We start from the raw sequence: 13885 nt of genomic DNA on the forward strand, positions 1-13885 counted from the left end.
CTATAATTCCCATCATCCCTGACCACTGGTCCTGTTAGCTAGGGATGATGGGAGTTGTAGTCCCAAAACAGCTGGAGGGCCAAGTTTGGCCATCACTGATCTATGATCTTTTAAACTGTGGGGGGTTATTGTTTCTATCTGCTATTATGTTACATTATATTGAGAGAGAGAGAGAGAGAAAACTGCCCTATGATCCACAGATGAAGGGTGGTATAGACATTTTAACAACAACAGTGCTCAAGGGTCTGTTGCTGCAATGTGGCACTGGCTGGCTGAGTAGCTTATCCTCAGTGTCATGGAGGACTAAAGAGGCTGGGAACCCATGGGAGAACTGAAGAATTTTCACATAGAAAGGCAAGATGGTACTAGCCAAGTTCTGGTGTTGCCCAGACTACATCTAACAGGTTTTTTTTCTTCATGTTGTTTAACCGCTACAAAAATAAACATGTCTCAATGAGAGACAAAAAAAGGAGGCTATTTTGGCCAGAACAGAGGGAGTTCAACAAAAATGGGTCTTACGAACAAGTACCTGGAAACAAAACCAAAAACACCCCCAGCAGAGTAGACAAGAAAAAGGCCTATTGAACCAATGTGTTTTGTACTCTACTGGTTCATCCTCAGGGAGTTACAGAACAGTAATTCAGATATGCTGCATTTTCGAATTACTGTTGTTTTGAGTTTCCCCAAAGAGGGACCATAGGGTCCAAATGGGAGCTATATAAGGTGCGAGGAGAAGAAAGCCAAAGAAAGGCTAGACTCACCATCATTCCAGGTGAAGATGCTGCAAGGAAAGAAGAAAAAAGAGATATGTGAATATATTTTTGTACTGCTTGTGACCCAGGGCTATCCCACCTCCAAGGGGGGTTTATGAATGGTGAAATGACACACTTTATTGTGCTCAGCTGTGAAGGTGGAAGGGCCAGGGAGATGCTACAATGGAACTACAGTGCCTGATTTGCTGCCCTTACTACACCCAGGAGCAAGAGGATATCTGGCTTTTAACTTGCCATCTTGAAATCAATCGTGCTTCTTTAGTCCATACAGAAAAGAGAACATTAGATTACTTAAGAACTGACAATCTGTTACATGATTTTTCAATGCCCATTTTTGTCTTGCGTGTGCACATATCAAAGAACAAAGGCTGTAAGTTTTAAGCAAGGCAACCCCATGTATGCTTCCCACTGCATTCAACAGGGTTTACTCCCTCGTAAGTGTGTTGAGGATTGCAGCTGACTAGCACTGACAGCAATCAAACATCATCCCTATTCCACAATGAAGGTTGGCACAGAGAGGACAGTTAGAAAACACTTGCAGCTGGTATGTGCCTGGGGCTCTGTGCTGGGCTTTTGGGTGTGTTTTGGTGCCAGGCAAGTGCCCTGCTCTGTGTATACAGGCCAGGCTGTTTTCTGAGCAGTGCCCTGGGGATCAGTGAGCTGTGAAATTCCCAGTTATTCAAGAAGATTAAGGGGGCATGGGATGAGGTTAGGATTAAACTAACATGCTCACCCACCCTTCCTCCTCGGTCTACTACTCCTGGCTCAGAAGGTTCATGTAAGGCCTCCATTTTATCTGGTCTGTCAGTGGCTTTCCTGTCCCACCAGATAACAATTGCCCCAGTCCCCAAGAGAAGGCTGCCCAGTTGCCAGAAAGGACAACGGGGGGGGGGGTCTAAACATGGCAGGTTTACTGCAAGTACTTGGCAATCATTTTTAATTACTTATATGCAATTTAACACACATTTTACTTAGCAAAAAAAAAATGAATTATATTAATTTAACCAAAATATATTTTAAATTCCCATGCCATGGTACAACTTTTTAGCACCCCTCCTTTTTTGGAATTTGAAAAATTCAGTGTGCCTTATTGCTTACCCATCTCTACATACCGTATTTTTCCGTGTATTAGGTTATGTTTTTTGATTCAAAAATTGTGTCCAAAAACGGGGGTCATCCAATACACAGATAGTGGCATGGGTGGGAGAAGCGGCGTGACCGCCAGCCAGCGGGAGCACAACTTCCCCTGATGCTGCTGCGTGCAGCGAACGATTTAGGGCGTGTTTCCTGCCCACAGTTGCGTGGGGGGAGAAGCTCAACAACTTTGGGCCATCTCCCCTCATTTTCTTAAAATTGAGTCCTCCAAAACCAGGGGGGGTGTCTTATACATGAGGGCGTCTTATAGACGGAAAAGTACGGTACTTGCGCACAAATGCTCTGCCAATGAAGTATGCAAATGAAAGTTAACTTGATGCGAGTTTCTCCATTTCCCTAATGTATATCAGCAGCAGCAGCAATACATTATTACAGAAAGGCAAGCTTCATCTTGGCCTCTAACCCTCCATGATGCTTTCCTGCAAGACTGCATCATGGTGCCAAGGTCATCTAGTCCTTTTTGTGCAACAAACACAGTCGTCACCTTTATACACTTGCTGGTAACTGGCAGTAGCACCAACCCAGAACTTCAATATATTACAAGGTTCCTGTGCCTTTAATACTTTTGAAGACAAGGGTGTTTGAGCAGCTGCAGCTTCTCCCTCTCCAGAACTGCCTTTGCACAGAAGCCTAACCTGTCTCACAAAGGCATTGTGTAGCTACACGTTGTTTGTTTAAGGAACATATATCCCCCTTTAGCTTCAAAAAGAAATCAACGTGGCTAACAATAAGAAAACAATAAGCACAAAAATACATAGATAGGTAGATAGAGATATATAGATACAGATCATATATATATATATATTTATATGCTTTTAGTTAAGCCACAGTGTTTCTTGCATCCTCTGAAGTAACAGTCTGGCCCATGAGCTTCATTCAGGTGGTCCAAGGCATGTCCACGTTATGTAGTTATTTTGTTTTTTAATTGTATTTTTATTGCCTATTTTATTTCTTATGTTGCATTTTATTGTATTACAATTTGAATTCTATGGCACCCTTAGAAATATGTAGGACTAAGCAATATATAAGCGTCATAGCAATCTTCAAATGGTCCATGAGGGGAAAGGTACCACTGGCTAAGTCATTCTGGAGCAGAGTAACTTTCTCCCCTGATTCGTAGGAAGGATGGGTTGATAGCAACCAATACTGCTATGAGCCAAGCAACAAGACAAATATATTTAAGGCAGGATTCCTGCATTTGTTTCCTGGCTCTCAGAGGTTCTAGATAAGCTCCTCTGACACACCCATTTGAGGCAACATCACCATTCAAACAAAACCCAGCTACTACCGTATTTTTCGCCCTATAGGACGCACTTTTCCCCTTCCAAAAATGAAGGGGAAATATGTGTGCGTCCTATGGGGCGAATGCAGGCTTTCGCTGAAGCCTGGAGAACGAGGGGGGTTGATGCGCACCGACCCCTCTCGCTCTCCAGGCTTCAGGACAGCCCCACCGCCAGCCCCACAAGCTCGGGGGACAGCGGGGAGGCGGAACGCCGCCATCCCGCTGTCCCCCGACCTGGTTTGGAGGCTGGCGGCGGGCTTCCCCCTCCCCCAGCTGCGCAAGCTCCCAGAGCGATGCCGAAGCTGCACGCAGCTTCGGCATCGCTCTGGGACCCGTTCTGGGGGCTGGGGAAGCTCGGGCTTCCCCCGACCCCAGCCCCGCAAGCTCCCAGAGCTGCTTGTTCTGGGGGCTGGGGTCGGCGGAAGCTCAGGCTTCCCCCGCCCCAGCCCCGCGCCTGGGGGGGGAAATAATTTTTTCCCCATTATTCCCCCCTCCCAAAATCTAGGTGCGTCCTATGGGCCGGTGCGTCCTATAGGGCGAAAAATACGGTATATACAATTTGAGCTTCATCTTGAAATGATCTGATGAAGCCACTTTCTTGGATATTAGTTCCAATTTTTTTCTAAACGCTAAAGTCTCCAGAAGCTATTTGAATTCACTATTCCAAAGCAATGATTCAAATATAAAATAAAAGCATGTCATTTAACAACAACAACAACCAAGTTTGTACAGCTTATCTACTTCTCATTAGTTTATTCCTAGGGTCTCCAATGTGGTGTCCTTAACCCTCCCGTTTTATTTGTATTTTGGGGAGGCATTTTTACCTGTTTGGAGGGAGGTGGGGTCTGTGGCACCCACAGCAGTTACTGCAATTTCCAAATATGTCTTCAGGTCCCAAGAGACTGAGAACCCTTGATTTAAATAACTACTGAAACAACCATTAATGACTGAGATAACCATTCCCTAACAGATGGGCTTGCTGTGATCAAGGGGTTTTAACAGCTAGACTTTCCCATTCTTTGCCACATTCTGTATATGAATATTCTTATTAGGCACATGGAGACTACTTATCCCCATTCCCTTTGCAGGTAACATGAGAGCCACTGAAGGTGTGAGCTGAAACAGCATGCAGGGGGGAAAGTACTTCCTGGCTCTCAGCCCACTGCACTTTCCCCTAGTCTGTAAGGCATCACTTTCCCTCTTCACCCCGTCTATTCTTGGATGCTACTCCCATACATCCAGATATGTTAAAGAAGTACCTGGGAAACAGACAGAATCTGGAAGAATATTAACAAACATGTAGGGTTACTTCCACCAATAAAAACATCAACTGTAGCTCCAAGGTTTCTTATAAGCCAGAGGCAATCCTATCTCTGCAGTGATGAATCCCACACAACCATAAAGGTATTGGCTGCAGTCCTGCTCACAGGATACTTGAATTCCAACAGCATCAGTGAAATTGTGCTGGTTGGGAATGATGGGAATTGTAGTCCAGAACATCTGGAGCATCCCAGGCTAGGGATGCCTGGTGTGCCGTACTGCTGCCACACCCTTCCACAGATTGGCAACATGACACTATGCACTGTTTTACAGCAGGGCTGGTACCCTGGAATTTAATGAACAAAATTACCACTGATCTGACGGTAGACGATTCCTTTCATGTGCTCACCATCAAATCTGTGGATATGGAATTCTCCCAAGTGACAGTATAATTATAGCTTTAAAATGGACATGTTCAAAACCTATAGACAATCTAGACAGGAACACAGCAAGATGCCTTATACTGCTATGACATTTGGTCTGCTGAGCTTAGTAATGGCAACAATCACCAGCAACGAGAAGAGCAGTAGCACCCCAATACAGTCTCTACAGCAGCAAGTCTTTTAAATCCTAAATCCCTGAGTCTTCACTTGCTGTGAGTCCCACTGATGAATCAGGGATCAATTTTTAATCTGTGAATAAAGCTTTAGTTGATTAATCTCACCAATTAATCAATTAAGGCTTGAAGCTCTACCTACTTAGTGCTCTAAATTTGGCAAAATCTTGCTTCCAAGTCTAGCTAGGGTAGAAAGGATTACTTGAGTCTTCAATAATTCAAGTAATTAATTCATTAGTAAATCCATTAATAAGTTTTTTTAAAAAAAATTGGGGCCCATTAGTAAGATTTTAATCTAAATTGAACTATGTGAAATGGGTACTTGGTGGCAAAAGCACAGCTGTAATCCATGTACACACACACATATTGAACTTCATCTACAAAGGAAGAAGTAATTCTGCCTGTATGATTTTTTGTCAAGAGAACCTGTTATCTACTACAAAGAATAACAGTTTGAATTGGCTGCTAAATAATCACTGAAAGCCCAAAGGTTAATTATCAGTTCACTAGGTGAGGCAAGGGACGCGGGTGGCGCTGTGGGTTAAACCACAGAGCCTAGGACTTGCCGATCAGAAAGTCAGCGATTCAAATCCCCGCAACGGGGTGAGCTCCCGTTGCTCGGTCCCTGCTCCTACCAACCTAGCAGTTCGAAAACACGTCAAAGTGCAAGTAGATAAATAGGAACCGCTCCGGCGGGAAGGTAAACGGCACTTCCGTGCACTTCTCTGGTTCGCCAGAAGCGGCTTAGTCATGCTGGCCACATGACCCGGAAGCTGTACACCGGCTCCCTTGGCCAATAAAGTGAGATGAGCGCCACAACCCCAGAGTCCTCCACGACTGGACTTAATGGTCAGGGATCCCTTTACCTTTTTTAGGTGAGGCAAGGGAGCATGCAGTCAGGCTTCATTTGTTTTAAGGGACAGATCCCTTTCTTTGGGGAAAATGCCACCTGCATTTCTGCCAGGACTGGGCAGCTGCTTTGCTGCTGCAGAACTTACTAAGAGAGGTGATTTGCAGTTTACACATTACCTGGCAGACGTTTGGTGTTAACTCCAATTTATTTCTCACTGGAAGTTCTTGCAGTAGCACAAACATCCCTGTGTTAAAATGGGTGGTGCAGGTTATTTTAGGGCTGTGCCATCACATGCTTCCCTTCAAACATAAATGGCTGAACGGTGGAGTGTGGTTCTGCCCACCCCTTCCTGTCACTTTGGGATTGCCCAGTTCTTTATTACATCCAGGCGGAAGAGTCACGTCTCCTCTTCCAAGACACATCAGTGTCACCTCACAACAGAAGTGGGCAAATCCGGCAGCAGTTAACAGCCCACCTCTCAACTTTCCCAGAAGTGTGAAGCACTCCTTCCTGAAGTGCATGGCCATCCTATGATTGGCTGGGCTTAGCAACCTGTCACTCAAAGCCACCTTGGCATAAAAGACCATAAATGTGGTCTGTTGCCCCTCTTGCCACCAGTGCCAGACCACTGTTCTGTTAGCTTTGCCTGGTGTAGGGTTAGACCAACATCCTGGTGTGCTGTTTAATTTTCATTTTGATTCTGGACACTTGCTGTTTCGGATTTGTGAATTTCTGGACACACTCAAGAGCTGGCTGTCCCCTGCCCCCCGCCCCCCGAATTGGTTAAACCTTCTTGGTTAGGCTATTAGTTCTTAAAGTACCTGGAATATCTGAAGAGGAGATGGGCTGAGGTGGCCAAGCAGGAGAGCTGGAATTCAGCTGGTTGTTCCTTTACTCCTGAATAGACCACCTTGAGGCAGTGAGAATTCCCTTGCCCTAGGTGACAAGCAGAGAGGGAGGGGAGGAGAGGGAGGAAGGAATGTCACCTGTTACTAGGGGACTACCTTACTGGGTTGATGTAGCAAGTAGTGTGCTGCCCTCCACCACAGTGAGTAGCCATTCCCAATACAGTGGTACCTCAGGTTACATACACTTCAGGTTACAGACTCTGCTAACCCAGAAATAGTGCTTCAGGTTAAGAACTTTGCTTCAGGATGAGAACAGAAATCGTGCTCTGGCGGCGCGGCGGCAGCAGGAGGCCCCACTAACTAAAGTGGTGCTTCAGGTTAAGAACAGTTTCAGGTTAAGTACGGACCTCCGGAACGAATTAAGTACTTAACTTGAGGTACCACTGTACAGCAGCCTAGGTGAGCAAGCACCTGCTCACGACAGGAAATGGTATTTAGATTTATGCAGAAATGGTATTTAGGATTTATGTACTCTCCCTGTATGAGACAGAGTGTGATAAATCATTGACTGTCATCTACTATTTTCCTGCCAGGCATATTAAACTGGATGGGTTGCAAATGATCTTGGCAGCAAGGCTGACAGTTTTTTTACTGGCCCCACAAAGCTTTTGACATTAGCAGGTGATCATGATGAGATCTCCAGGTCTTAAAAATTTATTTCCCCCTTTTCCCCCTGTTGCTCAACCTGCTGCAAAGAGCAGATGAGGCCAGCTTTCCTTGTCCGTTGGCATCTCTGAGTTTGGGTGACAAACCACACATACTGACTCACTTTACCAAAGGCAAAGTGTGCTTTTAGTCCCGAACTGCCCTAAGCCTACTTTATCGAGCTAAGTAAAGTTTAAATGACCACCAGGAGACGAATGGTTTCCCCAAACCATCTGGGGATGTGTTTGCATCTCTCCTTAAAATGGAAAACATTCATACCAGAAGTTTTAGCTTGCCGTTTCATTGTTATGAAAACCTAATTCATAAATTGTTGTTTGGGAAACTGGCGCTGAGTAATGTGCTGATGCAACTTGGTGGTTGGTGACATGTATGTCACATCTGCAGTGTGGCTGGAAACAAAGGTTTACTTCAAATCAAATGAATCCCAAGTAAAAACTGGATAAACAAACTGAGGTTAACACCTGACTCCACAAAGCAGCTTCCTATGCTTATGCAGCTTGAGCCTGTTCCATCAGGGGTGGGCAACCCTTTTTGTCTCCTTTCCAGGGCTGCATTCCCTCAGTGTGATCTGACAAGGGTCACATAATGGCAGTAGGCAGAGTGAGAGTCAAAGTGGGTAGGGTCACTCCTTTTTTTCTCTCTCTCTGTCACCTGCTTTCCCACTCCTTACCACTAGGGTTGTGTACACACTGTATCTGTAAGCACATTTAGAATACCTTACTTCCCTCAAAGAATTCTGGGTAATGCAGTTCACTCCTCACAGAGGTACAATTCCCAGCAACCCATAACAAACTACAGTTCCCAGAATCCTTTGAGGAAAGGAATGTGCTTCAAAAGTGCTTTAAAGGTATAGTGTGTATATATTTGCATCTCCCCCCGCCCCGTGCCATGTTTAGGAGGTTTATTTATGACATTTCTATTCCATCTTTCCTTCTTTAAGCTCAAGATGGAGTACTTGGTCCCCCCCCCCACATATTTTAGCCTAAGAAACTGTGACTGGCCCAAAGCTGTCCACTGAGGGGGATTTGAACCTGGGTCTCTCCCCAATCCTAAACTGACACTCTTAACTACTATGTATCTGCTCATCTCTAGTTCATGAAAGCATATGCCACAATAGATTGATTAGTCTTTAAGGCACCACAGTGTTCTTTGTTGATTTTGCTCCAACAGACTAACCCAACTTCCCCTCTGGAAATTGTCTGAATGAAAAAGGAGACCATTTTTTTATGACTTCCAAAAAGCTACACTACCTGGAGGTGCCTCTTACTTGCCACAGACAAGGGGTAAGTCGCTGCTACCAACCACTGGCTTATCAACAGCTTTCTCAATTGTTTGGCTCCTATCTAAAGTGAAAGCAGGGAATGATCTGCGATCATTCAACAACTTTGTGTAAAGTGTTGGCTGCAGCTATCATGTGATGAGTAATGTAGATTCAGTAAAAGTCTGAGTACTTGTCCGAGGAAAAATAACTTTGGATTTCAATTATTTGAAAGACCATTCTTTATTTCAGCTCCACTTGCAAAATCATTCGCTCTTCAAGCCTGCATCTAGGACTTGGAATGGCGTTGGATTGAGTGTCTATTATCTGATTGCCATCAACTATTTCATGAAGTCAAGAATGCCACTATGCAGAGGGAACCTTCTTTTTTTTAATTTCATTAGGGTGTCGTTTCTTAGCAAGAGCAAGAGTGAAGGGTAGGTTGCCTTTGATCATGCAAAAGTTCCTGGGGCCAAACCCAGGGCCACGGTCAGGTGTGGGAGCCCCTTGCCAATCCCTGGAGCTTTACAGCCCAGCTCCTCTGCTGTGCTGCTGCCTGTTCACTTGCCCTCTCCAGGCAAGCAGTGAGAAAAAAGGGCAGGAACATGCTTTGTTCCCTCTCCATGTGATGGTGTGCACTAGGACCCAGAGGGAGACGCAAACTAATGGGTGCCAGCAATAATAGAGAGGAGGGGGCAGGTGCATTGAGGGGGACCCACTGAAAGGACCATGCCTAACCCCCCTCCCCCAAATAAAACCCCTGGAAGCAGTACAGTACCATGTTGGACAAGCCTTGCAGCAAAGCCAAGCTCCTCCCGTTGGCCACCAGCTAGAACTGCAGGCATCTCCAAATATTAGCAACAGTTGCTACCTAGGACGGTCCATGACTCCATCTTGCTTGCCTTAAGAATCAGAGTTGATGCTTGAAGAACTGGTCTGCTGCCTACTTAGCACAGCTTCCTTTAGAAACTGACTTTTGACAGCATTTTTCTTTTATAGTTACTTCTACTTTATTTCTGTTTTACTTTTGTTTAAGGTATAGCTGCAGGCTGACTGAGGTACCAGGATTTTCTTTTTTTTTTTAATGAATATTTATTAAATTTTCCAATTTTATATAAAGACAAAAAGAAAAAGAAAAAGAAAAATATTAAAAACAATTCAGTTTCAATAACAGTTTTCAGTCACATGTTTCTTTGACTTCCTCATACCTCCCCTTCTTGTTCTCTTGTTCTCTACCTCTAGAGAGAGGTACCAGGATTACCACCAAAGGGAATGTGAATTATTCACTATTATAGGACCCTTTGCTACCATTCTTAAAATTTATAGCAATATGTTGTAACTGGTTTTTTATGTTATTTTCATTGTTTCACAGTAACAGGAAATTAGTTGTTCATTAGTTGTTCTAATGAAGTTAGTGCTTTAAATATACTTTACCATTACTTGAAAATATTTGACGGGGGTCAACTGACTAAAACCCTTTTTGGGAGTGTCATCCCAATATTACCTTTCCAGGATGCAAAAGTGCCACCACCCAAAGTTTAATATATTTTCTCACCTGAGATTACATATTCCTTTGGGTGTGGTAACCACAAGGCACCATTTCATTTGCCCCCCAAGATAATATCAGAAGGGTCTCCATGGTGAGAGAACTTGAGATGCAATGGGCACCAATGCTGGGGACCCTCAAAGCAAAATTCATTTAACTATGAACCCTGAAATTTGAGTGTGAAGTGGACAGTGTTGGATTTCTGGGTGTTAACCACAAACTTCGGATTGATGTATCAATTTCTCAGTTTGGGGGGCCCTACAAAACACAGAGTTTGCCTTACAAAACCATACAAAAGGTCTGGAGGGGACCCCAATTTCAGGGTTCACAGATGTTAAAGCCCTCAAATCACAGTAGTGGCATTGTGTTCATCTAATAAAGGAACTTGTATAGTGTGATTTTTTTAAAAAAAAATTTTACTTGTTGTTTTTTAGTTGTTTAGTCATGTCCGACTCTTCGTGACCCCATGGACCAGAGCACGCCAGGCTCTGTGTAGCGATCAGCAACTTGCCCTGAGACCATGTGGTGAAGAGAAGGATATAAAGCCCCTAAATAAACAAACTTCGATCACTTCCTGAATGCTGTTAACAAGTCCATCAGAGACCAAGTTCATGGAAGACAATCTTACTCGGCTAGGAGTGATCGCCAAAGAAGAAAGACAGAGATCCCTATTGTGTTAAGTTTATTCCACACGGGATACTTTACAGCCAATGGTTTACATATAAACAGTGGAATGGCTTCCCCACAGTTGGCAACTGCAAGGTAATATAATTAATCAATCATTACCTGCAGACCCAACAGCTTCACTGAGGAGAGACACCCATGGAGCGCTCCTGTTCTTTAGGACTTTTATGCAGGGGCTGCATCTAGGGACATAAGGTGCTGCCTTTTACCAAGTCAGACTTTGGGTTTGTCCAGCTCAGAACTGTCTCAGAACTGACCAACAGCAACTCTGCATCTTTCAGGGTTTCTCCCTAATCTACCTGGAGAAGCCAGGGATTTAACCTGGGACTTTGGCATGCAAAGCAGCAGCTCTCCCCACCCGCTGCGCTTTCCCAGCCTTCTCTCCAAGCTCACTGCTGCCTTAATTTCTTGTGCCACGCTGCCCCCAGCACCCACTGCCACAAGCCTGGAGACTCACAGATAAGAGCCTGCTTGGCAGGTCTTCAACTCACCAGCTGGAAGCGTGAAGATGTCTCATAACTATTTGATCTGGTTGGGGAAAATTAGGCCACAGGCATGGGGAAAACGGTAAACAGAAATACCTGTACATTGTCAAATTCACTGAGGAAGAATTACGGCAAGGGCACATCTTTCATGGAGCTTGGGCTGTGGCATGGATCAAATGGCTCATATGCAGGGCTTCTGGTCCCCTACCCTAAGTCCACCTAGCCACATGGTGGAGGACGACTGTGGGGCCCTTGTACATGGCACAAAGTCTGGACAGCTGGCTTCCTATTACAGTGGTACCTCGAGTTAAGTACTTAATTCGTTCCGGAGGTCTGTTCTTAACCTGAAACTGTTCTTAACCTGAAGCACCACTTTAGCTAATGGGGCCTCCTGCTGCTGCAGCCACGCGATTTCTGTTCTCATCCTGAAGCAAAGTTCTTAACCTGAGGTACTATTTCTGGGTTAGCAGAGTCTGTAACCTGAAGCGTATGTAACCTGAAGTGTATGTAACCCGAGGTACCACTGTACTGGTAAGGGGGAATAATTCCAGGGTTGTTTCAAATTTCTCTCTGTGTGTATAATATGTGTGTATTTGTGTTAAATTATCTCTCTCTGTGTGTATCTCACTTAATGCCAAAAGAAGCTTTCCAAGACTCCCATAGGGAATGCAGAAAGTTGCCTGCATCTATGTTCTCAGCATAAGCCCTTGGCACTTCCCAGCACCACCTTCCTTTTGTTAGCACACACCAAGGAGGAAGAGGGAGGGCTTTGAATGTATACCTCCCCCCCCCATTTCAGCTCCTGCTCATGTGCAGGAGAAATAGTGCGTCCAGTCTGCAAGGGGAGGTGAGAACAGGCGTGGGGCGGTGGGGGGGGGGGGGGAGTTACTCCAGACCGTTTTAATCGAGCAAAAAGAGAAAAAAATTCAGGCGACGATTTCGCGTGCCGATATTCCTACACCAGTGTAAGCATCAAGATGCCCGCAGGCTCCCTTGAAGCCAGTGCCCAGTTGCATCAGCTGGGGATCCTAGCCTTGCCCAACCTTTTTTGTCCATAGGAACTTGATGCTTTTATTCCCCAGCCAATTCTAAAAAAGAAAAGGAAAGGGGGGGGGACGCCAGGAGCAGGGCGATTGGCGGAGACGGCCCGTGTGGGCGGGACTTCGGGTCAAGCAGGGACCCCGCCAGGCGCTCGAGTAGCCCCTTTCCCTGCCCCCCACCGCCAGGCAGAAGAGCAGCAGCCTTACTGCACGTCCCTCAGCTTTGTGCTTCCCGCAACCCGCCTCCCGTCTCCCTCCGCGACCTGCAGGGCGATCCGCGCGCTTCTCGCGCGGCGGCGGCAGCAGCAGCAGGCATAATAAAAACAGGTTGCACCAATTCCAGGTGGCCCATTGTAACCGAGGGGAGACTTACATGAGAAGGGAATGGCATGACTCCCGCTCCGTTCGTCCTGCTCACCAGGCGCACCGCAATTCTTCAAGCGAGCCGCGCGCACACACACGCACACACACATACACACGTGGTCCCGGCCGACCCCCTTTCTTCCCCGTCCTCTCCAGCAACAGGCTGCGCTCGCGCGACCCCCGGGCACCAGCACCGCCCCCTCCCCCAACCCCCCGATCCGGGCCTCATTCCGGGCGGGAAAGGCGCCCGAGACCCACCCGGGGCTGGGAGAGAAACCCAACGTCCACCCCCGCCGCCCCCCCCCGCTACCTTGTTGCAGCGCAGCGGCAAGCGCAGCTCTCGTGCGGATCTGCGGGCGATGCTGAGGCCGGGCGAGCGGCGCGATCCAGCGCAATCCGATGGCGAGGGGCGGGGTGGAAGGAGCCGGGGAATGTCCAGGGATTAACTCCGGCGGGTTTTATATAGAAACGGAGCGGGCATGCCCAGTAAGGCGAGGCAGCTTATCGAGCATCGGGGCAAGGCGGGCAGGCACTCGCCAGCTCCGGAGACACCCACAGCCATTGACCGAAGCAGATAGGCGCTCCCGGGGGCTGGGAGCGAGTGAGCGCCGGGGTGGGTGTGCGCGGGAGCGTAATGGGCGCGAGGGGGCTGGCAGCGCCTCGCAGAGGTGGCGGAGGAGTGCTATGCAAAGCGGAGGTGGGAGGGGTTCCACCCGAGTTAGCGCGGGGGAGGGGAGAGGTGGGCGGGGGGGGTCCGGAGCCGAGGAATTTCTTGCTGAAAGAGCCCATCCGCTCCCATGACGTGCGGCAGATACGCGCGGGGCTGTTGCTAACCATTTTGTAGCCCTCCTCTAACGAACGCCAAGTGCTTTCCTGGTGAGGAGCCCGTTCACTCTCTCTGGGTTAAGCAAACCTTATTATACCCATTTTACAGATGGGCAACCGAAGTGGCTTTCCTAAAGGTTGGGGTGTGTGGGGCGCTGCTCCCATAACTAT

At 46.8% G+C, this 13885-nt stretch overlaps 1 protein-coding gene across 5 annotated transcripts in view; it reads right to left on the bottom strand.

Annotated features, from left to right (window-relative positions):
- The window catches only part of CARNS1 (carnosine synthase 1), a 32872-nt gene extending 19332 nt beyond the window's left edge, over nt 1-13540 (bottom strand). Inside the window, exons 1-3 of one of the 5 annotated variants that reach the window (XM_083619119.1) lie at nt 13200-13539; nt 6761-6875; nt 762-781 (exon numbers count right to left, since the gene is read on the bottom strand). In XM_083619119.1, the coding sequence (XP_083475245.1) occupies nt 762-767 (6 nt within the window). In that variant the 5' untranslated portion in view covers nt 768-781; nt 6761-6875; nt 13200-13539. Of the gene's footprint in view, nt 1-761; nt 782-6760; nt 6876-12899; nt 12994-13199 lie in introns of those variants that run through there. The other 4 variants (XM_083619120.1, XM_083619118.1, XM_083619117.1 and 1 more) reach the window with 4 other exon arrangements.
- Nucleotides 13541-13885: the final 345 nt, after the last annotated feature.

Source organism: Podarcis filfolensis (assembly GCF_964270895.1).
Source record: "Podarcis filfolensis genome assembly, chromosome: 1".
In the NCBI taxonomy this organism is placed as follows: domain Eukaryota; kingdom Metazoa; phylum Chordata; class Lepidosauria; order Squamata; family Lacertidae; genus Podarcis; species Podarcis filfolensis.